The following is a 17,709-nucleotide window of genomic DNA, read 5'->3' on the forward strand; positions in this document are numbered from 1 at the left end:
AGGGGCCACAGTTTAAGAATAAGGGGTAGGCCATTTAGAACTGAGATGAGGAAAAACTTTTACAGTCAGAGAGTTGTGAATCTGTGGAATTCTCTGCCTCAGAAGGCAGTGGAGGCCAATTCTCTGAATGCATTCAAGAGGGAGCTAGATAGAGCTCTTAAGGATAGCGGAGTATGGGGAGAAGGCAGGAAGGGGTACTGATTGAGAATGATCAGCCATGGTCACATTGAATGGCGGTGCTGGCTCGAAGGGCCGAATGGCCTCCTCCTGCACCTATTGTCTATTGAAATGGGTGAGGTTTCAAGTCGAGACCCTTCTTCAGACTGAGAGCCAGGGGAGAGGGAAACTGGAGATATGGAAGGTTTTGTTTAGAGACACAGAGCGGAAACAGGCCCTTAGGCTCACCAAGTTTGCACCGACCAGTGATTTTACTGAAGCCAATTAACCGTGGGACTTGTATCCCACTAATTGAGAGTTTCACTCACGGCAGGGTAGAGAATGTAATTAAATTCAGCAAGTCTGTGCACTCGTCTACAGACACCTGGCAAGCATCTGTAGGAGCTCGGAGGGGCACAGCTGGAAACGCTCTGGGAAGCTTAACTCTGTTAATAGATCATGGGTTTGAGTCCAGCAACGCAGGCTGCTTGCAACATCTGGGCTGGTGCTTTTGGAGAGAGTGCAGGAAACACGGCCCCTTGGCCAAAATATTGCCCTGGTGAATGGTGCTCTCTCTCTCTTCCGCCCTGAGTAAATATTAAAGCTCCCACAACAATTGTGCGTCACGGTGGCGCAGAGGTAGAGTTGCCTCCTTACAGTGCTTGCAGCGCCGGAGTACCAGGTTCGATCCTGATGCTGGCTGTACGGAGTTTGTACTTTTTTCCCCGTGACCGCCTGGGTTTTCTACGAGATCGTCGGTTTCCTCCAACACTCGAAGGACGTACAAATCTGTAATTTAATTGGCCTGGTATAAGTGTAAATTGTCCCTAGTGCGTGTAGAATAGTCTTAATGTGTGGGGATCGCAGGTCAGTGCGGACCCGGTGGGCGGAAGAGCATGTTTCCACGCTGTATCTCTAAACTAAATGAAACATCATGTGAATGTTTTTCCCCTGATCCCCTGGTTAATATTTATCTTTCGTGGAAAATGCATTTGGTGATTGTAATCTGTGAAAGCTTGCGGAAAAAGAATACATTTCCCCTGCAGTGATTTCGTGTCAAGCATTACTAATGTGTAGGAAGGAACTGCAGATGCTGGTTTACAGCAAAGATAGACACAAAATGCTGGAGTCCTTCTCTCCAGAGATACTGCCTGTACCAAAATGTTATTACTAGTTGCAAAGACACAGTTTGAAGAAGGTCCCGACCCGAAACATGCCTATTCATTAACCTCATCAGATGCTGCCTGACCCGCAGAGTTACTCCAGCACTTTGTGTGTTTTACTCAAGATTCCAGCATCTGCAATTCCTTGTGCCTCAGCAATCTGTGTATTTCCCCCAATCACGAGCATCAGAATTGTCCCTAGTGTGCTTAGGCTAGTGTTAGTGTGTGGGGATCGCTGGTCGGTGCGGACTCGGTGGGCCGAAGGGCCTGTTTCCGCGATGTATCTATAAACTAAAAACATCTGCAGTTCCTCGTATCTCTGTAAAACAAGGTTGTGATAGACCGAGTGTGTACACATGATTTCCTGTCTCTTCCTTTGAGGGCGTCTGCTGCCATCATTGCTTGCTTTGGCAGACTAACCAGCAGCCTCGCCTGGCGTGTCTGACTCACTGTCTCCCTGCACTGGGCCTACCAGAATTTGTAGATGGCTGGTAAACGTGGCAGTGCCAACAAACCTTGTATTCAAGGCCGGGTATTTCACTCTGCAGTTTGAGCGTTTGTCAGCACTGGGCTTGTACTCGCTGGAGTTTAGAGGAATGAGGGGAGACCTCATTGAAACTTACCGAATAGTGAAAGGCTCGGATAGAGTGGATGTGGAGAGGATGTTTCCACTAGTGGGAGAGTCTAGGACTAGAGGTCATAGCCTCGAAATTAAAAGAAGTCTCTTTAAGAAGGTGATGTGGAGGAATTTCTTTGGTCAGAGGGTGGTGAATCTGTGGGATTATTTGCCACAGAAGGCTGTGGAGGCCAAGTCAATGGATATTTCTAGGGCAGAGATTGATAGATTCTTGATTAGTACGGGTGTCAGAGGTTATGGGGAGAAGGCAGGAGAATGGGGTTAGGAGGGAGAGATAGATCAGCCGTGATTGAATGGCGGAGTACACTGGATGGGGTGAATGGCCTAATTCTGCTCCTATCACTTATGACCTTATGAGATGCTTTGAATCCCTTTCATTTAGGGGTGTATGTTTTTAGCTTGTGTGTCATAGAGGCATACAGCATGGGTAGAAAAAAGACTGCAGATGCTGGTTAAAATCAAAGGTAGACACAAAATGCTGGAATAACTCAGCGGGTCAGGCAGCATCTCTGGAGAGAAGGAATGGGTGACATTTCTGAAAAGGGTCTCGATCCGAAACGTCACCCATTCCTCTCCAGAGATGCTGCCTTTCCCGCTGAGTTACTCCAGCATTTTGTGTCTACATACAGCATGGGAACAAGCCCTTCAGTCCAACTAGTCCATGCCAACCAAGAAGCCCCATCAAAACTCATCCAATTTGCCTGTGATTGGTCCATATCCCTCAAATTCTTTCCTATTCGTGTACCCTCCAAGTGTCTCTTAAATGCTGTTACAGTCCCTGCCTCAACTACCTACTCTGGCAACTCGGTCCATATACCCACCACCCTCTGAGCAAAAAGGTTGCTCCTCAGGTTCCTATTAAATCTTTCCCCTCTCATCTTAAACTGATGGAGCGTCACAATGGCGCAGTGGTAGAGTTGCTGCCTTACAGCGCCAGACACCCACGGTTTGATCCTGACCACAGGTGCTGTCTGTACGTGGCTGCGTGGGTTTTCACTAGGAGCTCGGGTTTCCTCCCACACTCCAAAGACGTACAGGTTTGTAGGTTAATTGGTTTTGGTAAAATTGTCCCTAGTGTGTCGGATAGTGTTAGTGTACGGGATGATCGCTGGTCTGTGTGGACTCGGTGGGTCGAAAGGCTGTATCTCTAAACTAAAAAACTAAACTTAAACCAATGTCCTCTAGTTCTTGATTCTATTACCTTGGGTAAAAGACTGCACTGATCTTGTGTGTGTGTGTGATGAAGTTGGGATGTGCTATGTATGTGGTGATCAGACGGCTTTGCAGTTTGCATAAATCTCCTCTCCTCCCTTGACCTATAACTTTAAGAAGGAAGTGTTTCATAATTTGGAAACATACTTTGCCTGGCAAACAGGCATGTTGGGGTTTGTAGTGTTGGTTAACTTCTCTGAGGCACTCGCTGGGAATCCTAAAAGGATTCTTTATTTCTGTGTTATTGCCTTGTCTCTATAAATAGTCACTTGTATAACTGCCTGGTTGGCAAGCCAGTTTGGGGGAAGGGTGGATGCACTCAGATCTCACAAACGCTTCTGGCCAAACCTCGCCGATGATGATGTTGCCTTTCATTGTTCCTCAGAGCTCGATCGTCATCTTTTCACCCGGTGAAAAGATGTACATGTGTGAGCAGTGGCTGCTCTCAGCCAGAAAGCTGCTTGTGAACGACACAGAGTGCTGGAGTAACCCAGCAGGTCAGGCAGCATTTCTGGAGAATGTGGGTAGGCGACCCTTCAGGATGTGCTCCAAGATCAAACACAACCTAAACTTAGGGCGGCACAGTGGCGCAGCGGTAGAGTTGCTGCCTTACAGCGCCAGAGACCCTGGTTTCATCCTGACTACGGGTGCTGTGCGTACGAAGTTTACATGTTCTCCCTGTGACCTGCGTGGGTTTTCTCCGGGTGCTCTGGTTTCCTCCCACATCCCCAAAGACGCGCAGGTTTGTAGGTTAATTGACTTCTAGTGTGTAGGATGCAAAAGTGGGATAGCACAGAATTAGTGTAGGGGGGATCGACAGTCGGCATGGACTCGTTGGGCCGAAGGGCCTGTTTCCACGTTGTGTCATTCAATCAATCATAGAACATAAAGTGCTGAAGTAACTCAGCAGGTCATGCAGCATCCAGAGATGTCAGACTAGTCGGAAGAAGGATCCCGACTCCAAACGTCACCTATCCATGTTCTCCACAGATGCTGCCTGACCCGCTGAGTTACTCCAGCACTTTGTGATCTATGCAAGATTTCAACATCTGCAGTTCCTTGTGCCTTCAATTAAATCAATTAAATTTACAGCAGCAGCAACCAGTTGCATTTATGTAAGCACTTTTATGGTAGTAAAACTTTCCAAGTTTCTTTGGAGGAGCAGTATCAAGCAAACAAGGAATATTCAAGCAAGGAATAAGGGTAGATCATGGGTGGTGGCCAAATGTAGGATTGAAGATTGGCACAAAATGCTGGAGTAACTCAGCGGGATCTCTGGAGAGAAGGAATGGGTGACCTTTTGGGTCGAGACCCTTTAGACTGAGAGTCAGGGGAGAGGGAAACAAGAGATATGGATGGATACGGTGTAAAAAACTAGAGAAATGGTTGAAGAGGCGGACTTTAAGGCACGCCTTATTTTGGGGAAAGAGACGTGGTGAGGCAAAAGGATGAGTGTACAACGCGGAGTGACTGTCAATTCTGGGGCAAGATGGTTTCAGTTTGTACATGTCCTCAGGGCTGGGGGAGTGCACAGCTCCCAGATTCTCCCACTGGAGGCTTTAGTCACCTGGAGCATTGAGATCGTAGAGGAATTTGAAAAACATAGGAAAGTTTTTTGGCAGAATCCAGGCCTCTTGCACAGTTCATTCCATTCCACACATGTAAGGCCTTCTTGTTCCACCCTAGAACAGGAAGGTAACGTGGCTGTCAAATTGACACGGTGTTCATACGGGTTTTACCATCTGCTGCACTGGTGTTTGCTTAAGCTGACTGGGAACATGCGCTTTACCCTAGATTGACTTGTTTGAAGTATGTATTGACCACAAGCTGCTGGGATGCAGAGAATCCAAAGGGCTGGAAAATGTTGTGCATTGAAAGTGGGAGCTGGCATTGATGTGGTGGGTGATGGAGGTCACAGTATCTACCACAGGTCCACAGGCAATTACAGTCCGGGAGCTCGGAACACACCAGGCGTTTGTGTGTCTAAACATCTCTCATATACCAGCCCAATGAATTGCCAGTTAACGTCTTCTGTGATGTTTGTTGTGGGATAAATAGTCAACAGGCTACTGAGAAAACCTCTGACCACTTCTACAACATGAGCAGATAGGGTGTCAGCCACAGAATGGTGCTTCTGACCGTGTACTTCTTTCTTCCTGGGCTCTCTGCTTAGAATAAACCCAAGACCTTTCTTTGCATTTTTTAAACTTTAGAAATACAAGGAGGAAACGGGCCCTTCGACCCACTGAGTCCGCGCCGACCAGCGATCGCCCGTCCACTAGCACTATCCTACACAATAGGGACAATTTAGGGGACGTACCACGAGATCTGGGTGCCCTAGTGCATCAGTCACTGAAAGGAAGCATGCAGGTACAGCAGGCAGTGAAGAAAGCCAATGGAATGTTGGCCTTCATAACAAGAGGAGTTGAGTATAGGAGCAAAGAGGTCCTTCTGCAGTTGTACAGGGCCCTAGTGAGACCGCACCTGGAGTACTGTGCAGTTTTGGTCTCCAAATTTGAGGAAGGATATTCTTGCTATTGAGGGCTATTACTAGGTTAATTCCCGGAATGGCGGAACTGTCATATGTTGAAAGACTGGAACAACTAGGCTTGTATACACTGGAATTTAGAAGGATGAGAGGAGATCTTATCGAAACGTATAAGATTATTAAGTCGTTGTGCATGTGGGCACGAATGACGTCGGGCGGAAGAGGAAGGAGGTGCTACAGCGGGAGTTTAGAGAGTTGGGAAAAACACTGAGAAGTAGGACGTCGAAGGTGGTTATCTCTGGACTGCTACCGGTACCTCGTGCTGGTGAGGCCAGGAACAGAGAGATAGAGGGTATGAATATATGGCTGAGGGGCTGGTGCAGAGAGCAGGGATTTAGATTTCTGGACCACTGGGATCTCTTCTGGGCTAGGGGTGACTTGTACAAAAGGGACGGGTTACATCTTAACAGCAGGGGGACAAACATTCTGGCAGGCAGGTTTGCTAGTGTGACACCTGTGGCTTTAAACTAAGTAGTGGGGGGGAGGGGTTGACAAATTGTGAATATGAAGATGAGGTATAAAAAGGGAATACAGGAGATATTGCAAAAGACTCTCGGAAGAATGGGAACAGAAGTTCTAGAGGGGAAAAGAAATTAAGGGCAGGGCCAATTGTGACCGATGTGAGAGAGGAGGTGAATACAGAAGTTAAAGTGTTGTACTTAAATGCGCGTAGTATAAAAAATAAAGTGGATGAGCTTGAGGCTCAGTTAGTCATGGGCAAGTATGATGTTGTAGGGATCACTGAGACATGGCTACAAGAGGACCAGGGCTGGGAACTGAATATTCAGGGGTACACAACGTATAGAAAAGACAGACAGGTGGGCAGAGGGGGTGGGGTTGCTCTGATGGTAAGGAATGATATTCATTCCCTTGCAAGGGGTGACATAGAATCAGGAGATGTTGAATCAGTATGGATAGAAATGAGAAATTGTAAGGGTAAAAAGACCCTAATGGGAGTTATCTATAGGCCCCCAAACAGTAGCCTCGACATAGGGTGCAAGTTGAATCAGGAGATAAAATTGGCGTGTCAAAAATGTAATGCTACGGTGGTTATGGGAGATTTCAACATGCAGGTAGACTGGGAAAATCAGGTTGGAAATGGACCCCAGGAAAGAGAGTTTGTAGAATGCCTTCGAGATGGATTCTTAGAACAGCTTGTACTGGAGCCTACCAGGGAGAAGGCAATTCTGGATTTAGTGTTGTGTAATGATCCTGATCTGATAAGGGGACTAGAGGTAAAAGAGCCATTAGGAGGCAGTGATCACAACATGATAAGCTTTACTCTGCAAATGGAAAGGCAGAAGGGAAAATCGGAAGTGTCGGTATTACAGTATAGGAAAGGGGATTACAGAGGCATGAGACAGGAGCTGGCCAAAATTGACTGGAAGGAGGCCCTAGCAGGGAAGACGGTAGAACAGCAATGGCAGGTATTCCTGGGAATAATGCAGAGGTTGCAGGATCAATTTATTCCAAAGAGGCGGAAAGACTCTAAGGGGATTAAGAGACACCTGTGGCTGACAAGGGAAGTCAGGGACAGCATAAAAATTAAGGAGAGGAAGTATAACATAGCAAAGAAGAGTGGGAAGACAGAGGATTGGGACTCTTTTAAAGAGCAACAAAAGTTAACTAAAAAGGCAATACGGGGAGAAAAGATGAGGTACGAGGGTAAACTAGCCAATAATATAAAGGAGGATAGCAAAAGTTTTTTTAGGTACGTGAAGAGGAAAAAAATAGTCAAGGCAAATGTGGGTCCCTTGAAGACAGAAACAGGGGAATTTATTATGGGGAACAAAGAAATGGCAGACGAGTTAAACCGTTACTTTGGATCTGTCTTCACTGAGGAAGATACACACAATCTCCCAAATGTTCTAGGGGCCGGAGAACCTAGGGTGATGGAGGAACTGAAGGAAATCCACATTAGGCAGGAAATGGTTTTGGGTAGACTGATGGGACTGAGGGCTGATAAATCCCCAGGGCCTGATGGTCTGCATCCCAGGGTACTTAAGGAGGTGGCTCTAGAAATAGTGGAAGCATTGGAGATCATTTTTCAATGTTCTATAGATTCAGGATCAGTTCCGGTGGATTGGAGGATAGCAAATGTTACCCCACTTTTTAAGAAAGGAGGGAGAGAGAAAACGGGTAATTATAGACCAGTTAGTCTGACATCAGTGGTGGGGAAGATGCTGGAGTCAATTATAAAAGACGAAATTGCTGAGCATTTGGATAGCAGTAACGGGATCATTCCGAGTCAGCATGGATTTACGAAGGGGAAATCATGCTTGACAAATCTACTGGAATTTTTTGAGGATGTAACTAGGAAAATTGACAGGGGAGAGTCAGTGGATGTGGTGTACCTCGACTTTCAGAAAGCCTTCGACAAGGTCCCACACAGGAGATTAGTGGGCAAAATTAGGGCACATGGTATTGGGGGTAGGGTACTGACATGGATAGAAAATTGGTTGACAGACAGAAAGCAAAGAGTGGGGATAAATGGGTCCCTTTCGGAATGGGAGGCAGTGACCAGTGGGGTACCGCAAGGTTCGGTGCTGGGACCCCAGCTATTTACGATATACATTAATGACTTAGACGAAGGGATTAAAAGTACCATTAGCAAATTTGCAGATGATACTAAGCTGGGGGGTAGTGTGAATTGTGAGGAAGATGCAATAAGGCTGCAGGGTGACTTGGACAGGTTGTGTGAGTGGGCGGATACATGGCAGATGCAGTTTAATGTAGATAAGTGTGAGGTTATTCACTTTGGAAGTAAGAATAGAAAGGCAGATTATTATCTGAATGGTGTCAAGTTAGGAGGAGGGAGAGTTCAACGAGATCTGGGTGTCCTAGTGCATCAGTCAATGAAAGGAAGCATGCAGGTACAGCAGGCAGTGAAGAAAGCCAATGGAATGTTGGCCTTCGTAACAAGAGGAGTTGAGTATAGGAGCAAAGAGGTCCTTCTACAGTTGTACCGGGCCCTGGTGAGACCGCACCTGGAGTACTGTGTGCAGTTTTGGTCTCCAAATTTGAGGAAGGATATTCTTGCTATGGAGGGCGTGCAGCGTAGGTTCACTAGGTTAATTCCCGGAATGGCGGGACTGTCGTATGTTGAAAGGCTGGAGCGATTGGGCTTGTATACACTGGAATTTAGAAGGATGAGGGGGGATCTTATTGAAACGTATAAGATAATTAGGGGATTGGACACATTAGAGGCAGGAAACATGTTCCCAATGTTGGGGGAGTCCAGAACAAGGGGCCACAGTTTAAGAATAAGGGGTAGACCATTTAGAACGGAGATGAGGAAGAACTTTTTCAGTCAGAGAGTGGTGAAGGTGTGGAATTCTCTGCCTCAGAAGGCAGTGGAGGCCAGTTCGTTGGATGCTTTCAAGAGAGAGCTGGATAGAGCTCTTAAGGATAGTGGAGTGAGAGGGTATGGGGAGAAGGCAGGAACGGGGTACTGATTGAGAGTGATCAGCCATGATCGCATTGAATGGCGGTGCTGGCTCGAAGGGCTGAATGGCCTACTCCTGCACCTATTGTCTATTGTCTATTGGACACGTTAGAGGCAGGAAACATGTTCCCAATGTTGGGGGAGTCCAGAACCAGGGGCCACAGTTTAAGAATAAGGGGTAGGTCATTTAGAACGGAGACGAGGAAAAACTTTTTCAGTCAGAGAGTTGTAAATCTGTAGAATTTTCTACCTCAGAAGGCAGTGGAGGCCAATTCTCTGAATGCATTCAAGAGAGAGCAAGATAGAGCTCTTAAGGATAGCGGAGCCAGGGGGTATGGGGAGAAGGCAGGAACGGGGTACTGATTGAGAATGATCAGCCATGATCACATTGAATGGTGGTGCTGGCTCGAAGGGCCGAATGGCCTACTCCTGCACCTATTGTCTATTGTCTAATTTACAGAAACCAATTAACCTACAAACTTGTATGTCTTTGGAGTGTGGGAGGAAACCAGAGCACCCGGAGAAAACCCACGCGGTCACAGGCAGAACGTACAAACTCTGCACAGGCAGCACCCGCAGTCAGGATGTCACAAAGATCCACAGGTTTGCAGGTTAATTGGCTTCTGTAAATTGTAAATTGTCCTTAGTGTATTGGATAGAGCGGATTTAGATTTAGTGATACAGCGCAGAAACAGGCCCTTCGGCCCACCGGGTCCGCGCCGCCCAGCGATCCCCGCACACTAACACTATCCTACACCCACTAGGGACAATTTTTACATTTACCCAGCCAATTAACCTACAAACCTGTACATCTTTGGAGTGTGGGAGGAAACCGAAGATCTCGGAGAAAACCCACGCAGGTCACGGGGAGAACGTACAAACTCCGTACAGATGGCGCCCGTAGTCAGGATCGAACCTGAGTCTGCGGCGCTGCATTCGCTGTAAGGCAGCAACTCTACCGCTGCGCCACCGTGCTGCTGGTCAGCGCGGACTTTGTGGGCTGAAGGGCCAGTTTCCAGGCTGTATCTCCAAAACAAAAGCCTTCCTTTCAGTGTGTCCGAGCATCACCCTATGGAACCTGTGACCAGGTGAGGCCAACGCAAGTGAACCGACTCTTTCTGCAACTCCGCTGGGCTGGTGCGAGCGTGTTTATTTGCACGCACAGCGCAGGAGCCGAGGGAGTTGGTTTGCGCAAGAACATGCATTAAAGGTGCCTTTGTGTGCGGGCCTGATGCGGACCAGAGACACTGGCACCACTGTACCAGCCTCTCACTGCTCTCTCTGAACAAGCAACCGGCCTCCTGACATGCGCAAGCCGGCTGATTGATTGCTTTCGCTCTGAATTGGATACCGTGTTCAGAAGCACAAGTGATTCTGCTTTGAGGGCTTTTAAGGCTTTTAAAATATTTCACTGATTAATGGGCCAAACACAGGGTTTCGCGAGTCATCTCCGCAACCAAGTTTCCTGCAACTTTCTTTACACCGACTGTTGAATGCTTCCAGTGTAACTTTCCTCGAAATTCTGAACACTTGGAATAAAGAAGGGATTTAGATTTGAGTAACTATGGAGCTTGTTACATGGGTAACCAGGCTGGAGTTGTCAAATACTAGAGAGAAGAGCTTTAAGGTCAGAGGGGGAAAGTTGAAAGGAGAACTGCAGGGCAGGTTTGTTCATGCAGAGAGTGGTGGGTGTCTGGAACGTACTGCCAGGCCCGGTGGTGGAAACAGGTAGGATAATGGAGTTTATGAGGCTTTTATGGTCTTTTAGAGGCTTTTAGATAGGTACATAAATATACAGGGAATGGAAAGATATAAATCACATGCAGGCAGAAGGAATTAGTTTAATCTGGCTTCGTATTTGACACAGACATAGTGGGCATTGGAGTATAGAGTCATACAGCATGGAATCATGCCCTTCGGCCCGACTTTCCCATGCTGTCCGTTGCCCCATCCACACTCGTCCCACCTGCCCGCGTTTGTTCCATATCCCTCTAAACCTTTCCTATCCACATACCTGTCTAAATGTCTTTTAAATGCTGTTGTAGTACCTCTCTTGGAAGCTTATTAAGGGATTGGTCACGCTAGAGGCAGGAAACATGTTCCCAATGTTGGGGGAGTCCAGAACCAGGGGCCACAGTTTAAGAATAAAGGGTAGGCCATTTAGAACGGAGATGAGGAAAAACCTTTTCAGTCAGAGAGTTGTGAATCTGTGGAATTCTCTGCCTCAGAAGGCAGTGGAGGCCAATTCTCTGGATGCTTTCAAGAGAGAGTTAGATAGAGCTATTAATGATAGCGGAGTTAAGGGGTAAGGGGAGAGGGCAGGAACGGAGTAGTGATTGAGAATGATCAGCCATGATCACAGTGAATGGCGGTGCTGGCTCGAAGGGCCGAATGGCCTCCTCCTGCACCTACTGTCTATTGTCATTCTGTACACACCACCTAGATGTCATGTTCTACATCTGAACGTGGGTGACTGGAGCTGAGGGCATTTTCCACCGCTGCGTCCCTGTGCTGCCCCAAATAATGCCCTCAACCACGAGGGAGCTTCTCCTGGTCACCAAAGGCAGTCAATGTCACACCAGGGTGGCACGGTGGTGCAGTGGTAGAGTTGCTGCCTCACAGCGCCAGAGACCCGGGTTCAATCCTGACTACGGGTGCCGTCTGTACGCTCTCCCTGTGACCGTGTGGGTTTTGTCCGGGTGCTCCGGTTTCCACACTCCAAAGACGTACAATTTTGTAAGTTAATTGGCATCAGTAAAACAAATTATAGATTGTCCTTAGTGCGCCGGATAGCGCTAATGTGCGGGGATCGCTGGTCGACATGTACTTAATGGGCCGAAGGGCCTTTTTCCACGCTCTATCTCAGTACTAAGTCTAACGGGTGAGTAGCAGTCATGATTTGAAGACCTCAACGCTGGGGTGAACACTGGATATCGGATTGGTTGAGTAGCTCCTGTTGGGTTGGTGGTGACCCCCTCTACCCTTGTACCCCCTGTACCCTCGTTACCTGGTCAAAGTACAGGCATAACTAGATGGAGTTTTCCACAACTCCTGAGCCTTGACTGCAGGGCCATTGTTCACCACTCAGAGGTGGCCCTTACGCTAAAGATCACGCCCCAACTATTGCTGCTAAATATGACTGGTTTGGTTTGGTTTAGTTTGTCATGTGTACAAGGCACAGTGAAAGGCCTTGGTTGCCTGCTATCCAGTCAACAGAAAGACTGCAGAAGAGTCTCGACACAGTTATAGGAGCAAAGAGGTCCTTCTGCAGTTGTACAGGGCCTAGTGAGATCGCACCTGGAGTCCTGTGTGCAGTTTTGGTCTCCAAATTTGAGGAAGGATATTCTTGCTATTGAGGGCGTTCAGCGTAGGTTTACTAGGTTAATTCCCGGAATGGCGGGACTGTCATATGTTGAAAGACTGGAGCGACTAGGCTTGTATGCACTGGAATTTAGAAGGATGAGAGGGGATCTTATCAAAACATAAGATTATTAAGGGGTTGGACACGTTAGAGGCAGGAAGCATGTTCCCAATGTTGGGGGAGTCCAGAACCAGGGGCCACAGTTTAAGAATAAGGGGTAGGCCATTTAGAACTGAGATGAGGAAAAACGTTTTCAGTCAGAGAGTTATAAATCTGTGGAACTCTCTGCCTCAGAAGGCAGTGGAGGCCAATTCTCTGAATGCATTCAAGAGAGAGCTAGATAGAGCTCTTAAGGATAGCGGAGTCAGGGGGTACGGGGAGAAGGCAGGAACGGGGTACTGATTGAGAATGATCAGCCATGATCACATTGAATGGTGGTGCTGGCTCGAAGGGCTGAATGGCCTACTCCTGCACCTATTGTTTATTGTCTAAAACAACACCCATTCCTTCTCTCCAGAGATGCCGCCTGACCCGCTGAGTTACTCCAGCTTTTTGTGTCTACCTTCAACAGAAAGACTATTCATGATTAGTACAATTGAGCCATCTGCTGTGTACAGACACATGACATGCCTGTTCTCACTGCCTCTCCATTTACTGCTTGTTCTGCCCCCCTGTGATGTGTAGCGAGCTGTCCAATGTGTGGGGAGAGTGTGGTTGAATGCACGGGCAGATCGGCCAAGCTGGGACATGTCTGTTGAATGCTTAGTACCCGTTGAATAGCTCCAATGTCTTTCTCCGATTTGTTAATTCTAAGTTTCACTGAGAATTGCCTGCAGGCTCCGTAAATGGCAGCAAGTTCAGAGCTTTGCCGTAAGCTTATCTAACTGCATCAGCTCCCAACCTGCTGGGCACATTCCACCTAGTAAATCCTACATTCCACATCAAATCCAGCGGCAGACAACAAACTAGCCGGCATTCACCGCCATTTGTGCACATCACACCGTTATTTTGAAAGGCGATTTCACCAGCTCTAAACTAAATCTCTAAACTAAACTGAAAGCTGCAATAAAAAAAGGTAAGATAGACACAAAAAACCTGGAGTAACTCAGCGGGACAGGCAGCATCTCTGGAGAGAAGGAATGGGTCAAGACAGAATCTGAAGAAGGGTCTCGACCTGAAACGTCACCCGTTCCTTCTCTCCAAAGATGCTGCCTGTCCCGCTGAGTTACTCCAGCATTTTGTGTCTAACTTCCGTTTAAAGCAGCCCCTGCAGTCCCTTCCAACACAATAAAAAAAAGGTAATATCTAATCCAGGCAGCATTCAGGTAAATCTCTTAATTTAAAGAACTTTTTAGAAATTACTGGAAACAAAAATAATTTTAAAATTGCATAAAATGCAAGTTGCTTTTTAAAAAAAAAAAAAAATTGTTTGCAGTAATTTTTTTAATGAAGTGATTTATCAGAATGCTGTCTGGATTATATGAAGGGGTTGTAAAGACTTGGATTGTGTTTGTTGCAGCATTGGAGGCTAAAGGGAGACCTGACAGAAGTATATAACATGATGAGAGGCATTGAGAGGGTAGACAGTCAGAACCTTTTTCCCCAGGATGGGAATGTCAAAGATTAGAGGGCGTAGCTTGAAGTGCGAAGGGCAAAGTTTAAAGGAGATGTGTGGGGTATTTTTTTTTACAAGGATTGGTAGGCATCTGGGATTGTGCTGCAAGGAGTGGTGCTGGAGGCAAATACAATGGTGCATTTGAGAGGCTATTAGATGGGCACATGGATGTGCAGGGAATGGAGAGGGATATATCACGCGCAGGCAGATAGATTTGTTTAACCTGGTCATCATGTTATGCATGGAGATTGCATGCCAAATGGCCTGTTACTGTACTGAACTGTTCTCTGTTTCAGCTGATTTTGTAAAAAGAATTGTTTAATAATTAATATATGTAGGAAAGAACTGCAGATGCCGGTAAATCGGAGATAGACGCAAAATGCTGGAGTAACTCAGCAGCATCTCTGGAGAGAAAGAATGGGTGACGTTTCAGGTCGAGACCCTTCTTCAGACTGATAAATTAATAATTAGTATTGTTGTTTATTTAAATTTCTAATGGTGTGTGAATGTTCTCTACAATCTTCAGAACATTGATAGCCAATGTTAGCAATCTAATCTCTGGAGAGAAGGAATGGGTGACGTTTCGGGTCGAGACCCTTCTTCAGACTGATAAATTAATAATTAGCAATACACTGGAATTTAGAAGGATGAGAGGGGATCTTATGGAAACGTATAAGATTATTAAGGGGCTGGACACGTTAGAGGCAGGAAACATGTTCCCAATGTTGGGGGAGTCCAGAACAAGGGGCCACAGTTTAAGAATAAGGGGTCGGCCATTTAGAATGGAGATGAGGAAAAAAAAATTCAGTCAGAGAGTTGTGAATCTGTGGAATTCTCTGCCTCAGAAGGCAGTGGAGGCCAATTCTCTGAATGCATTCAAGAGAGAGCTGGATAGAGCTCTTAAGGATAGCGGAGTCAGGGGTATGGGGAGAAGGCAGGAACGGGGTACTGATTGAGAATGATCAGCCATGATCACATTGAATGGCGGTGCTGGCTCGAAGGGCCGAATGGCCTCCTCCTGCACCTATTGTCTATTGTCTATCATCAAAGTTTGGATGGCATGGTGTATCAAATGGTTTTGCAAAGAACTGGTAATGACAGAATTAAATGGAGTTATTTCATGAAATGGAAGAGAAAATAAAAATGACTGGAATGGAAATCTGTGAGAATGGAAGAGCCGCAGGGGGAAGCTTAACAAAGGAGCTGCAAGTGAAGTGAAATCCAGCCTGACCTCAGTCAGCAGATGATGAAGGGGGTTGCAGCGAATTTTCAGCTTTTCCTAATCCGTCCCCTGGGGTGGCATTCCTCACTCCTTCTGTCTGCCTCTCTACTTCGGAAATACTGGCTGTGCAATAACTCGCCATTCGAAGTTCTTTAGTTTTAGTTTTTGAGATAAAGCCCTTCAGCCCAGAGAGCCCACGCCAACCAGCGATCACCCCGTACACTAGCACTATACTACGCACTGTGGACAATTTACTGAAGCCAATTAATTAATGTACAAAGCTGCACGACCTTGGGGTGTGGGGAGGAACTGGAGCACCCGGAGAAACCCCACGCGGTCACGGGGAGAACGTACAAACCAGCCATTAATCTGAATGTAGAGCCTGACCTCTGATTGATCACCGTCCCCTTTCAGAGTTCTCATCGGGAGCAGAATTAGGCCATTTGGCCCATCGTCTGGCTGATCTATTTTTCCCTCTTGCCTTCTCCAGATAACCTTTGGCTCCTTTACTGTTCAAGAAACTATCAATTTCCACTTTAAAAATACCCAATGACGGCCTCCACAGCAGTTTGTTGGAATAAAGTCCACAGATTCACGCCCTCCGGCTAAAGAAATTCCTCCTTATCTCTTGTCTAAAGCTACGTCCTTTTATTCTGAGACTGTGCCCTCTGGCTCTAGACTCTCCCACTAGTTCCAGCAGTCACTGCATGGTGGGGCATTGCCTACATGCAGCACCTCAGTCGTACAGTTCATTCAGAAACCCAACTCATGGCAACAAGGTGTGTTGCAAGGAACTGCAGATGCTGGTTTACACCAAAGATAGACACAAAGTGCTGGAGTAACTCAGCGGGACAGGCAGCATCTCTGGATAGAAAGAATGGGTGATGTTTCGGGTCGAGACCCTTCTTCAGACCCAGAACGTCACCATTCCTTTTTCTCCAGAGATGCTGCCTGTCCCGCTAAGTTACTCCAGCATTTTGTGTCTATCTTAGCAACAAGGGACTGCCCGTTCCTGTCCCACGGCCTTGAATCTGGATGACTTTATGCTCACTCCTGGACATGATTGGATTCAATATCTTGCGTGAAGGTGCACAAACTATCCCACATTCTGTAGAGCAGACTGTTCTAACAGAGCCATTGCCTCACAGCAGCAGAGACCTGCATTCCATCCTGACCTCAGGTGTCGTCTGTATGGAGTTTGCATGTCATTCTGTTGCTTTGGTAGAAGCCTCCTGTGTGTGTCAGGTTGCCAGTATAGATGACATTATGCTTTACATACACACAGAGTGCTGGAGTAACTCAGCGGGTCAGGCAGCATCTGTGGAGAACATGGATAGGTGACGTTTCACAGAGTGCTGGAGTAACTCAGCAGGTCAGGCAGCATCTGTGGAGAACATGGATAGGTGACGTTTTGGGCTAGGACCCCTCTTCAGACTGAATCTGAGGGGGAGGGGGATAGTGGTGAGACTTAACGGTGGCTACGGTGGCGCAGCGGTAGAGTTGCTGCCTTGCAGCGCCGGAGACCCGGGTTCGATCCCGACCACGGGTGCTGTCTGTACGGAGTTTGTACGTTCTCCCCGTGACCGTGCAGGTTTTCTCTGCGATCTTCAGTTTTCTCCCACACTCCAAAGACGTACAGGTTTGTAGGTTAATTGGCTTGGTGTATGTGTAAATTGTCCCTAATGTGTGTAGGGTAGTGTTAGTATGCGGGGATCGCTGGTCAGCACGGACTCGGTGGGCCGAAGGGCCTGTTTCCGCGCTGTATCTCGAAACTAAACTAAACTGAAGGTGAGGAAAGGCTAGGACCTCGGGCAGGGTGGTGCCCTGGTAGACCATTAGTTGAAATGGGAAGGTGTGATCTCAAGAGGGTTTCATCGTGGCAAACGGTGGAACTGGTTAAAAGACTGGGATGGAGTACGGGGTGGGGTGCGCTCCACTGTGTAATCTCTGTCTGGTTTTTAACATTACTCTTTGTTCTCTGTAGGATCGCCACGGACCACAATGTGGACAACACCACTGCAGTGATGCGGGAATGGCTGGTGAATGTCCAGAGGTTCTACCACTCCATTGAGTGGAGACCCTTGGATGAGCCCAAGTAAGTCCAGCTGCTGCCTGTGCACAAGGACCCTTCATTAACCCTTCAATTCTGGGCGGATATTTCCAATGGGCAACACTCTACGTTTAGTTTAGAGACACAGCGTGGAAACCGGCCCTGCGGCCCACTAATCCCCTGCCGACCAGCGATCACCCCGTACACTAGTTCTACCCTACACACTAGGAGTAATTTACAGAAGACGATTAACCTACAACCTGTACGTTATTGGAATGTGGGAGGAAACCAGAGCACCCG

General features: G+C 47.2%; 1 protein-coding gene across 1 annotated transcript in view; it reads left to right on the forward strand.

The window, feature by feature from the left end:
* Positions 1–17,709, forward strand: part of LOC144610646 (procollagen galactosyltransferase 1-like) — a 48,839-nt gene that overhangs the window by 11,640 nt on the left and 19,490 nt on the right. Inside the window, exon 2 of the mRNA XM_078429508.1 lies at positions 17,344–17,454. Within this exon, the coding sequence (XP_078285634.1) occupies positions 17,344–17,454 (111 nt within the window). The remainder of the gene's footprint in view (positions 1–17,343; positions 17,455–17,709) is intronic.

The sequence above is a fragment of the Rhinoraja longicauda genome, chromosome 37 (assembly GCF_053455715.1).
Source record: "Rhinoraja longicauda isolate Sanriku21f chromosome 37, sRhiLon1.1, whole genome shotgun sequence".
In the NCBI taxonomy this organism is placed as follows: Eukaryota; Metazoa; Chordata; class Chondrichthyes; order Rajiformes; family Arhynchobatidae; genus Rhinoraja; species Rhinoraja longicauda.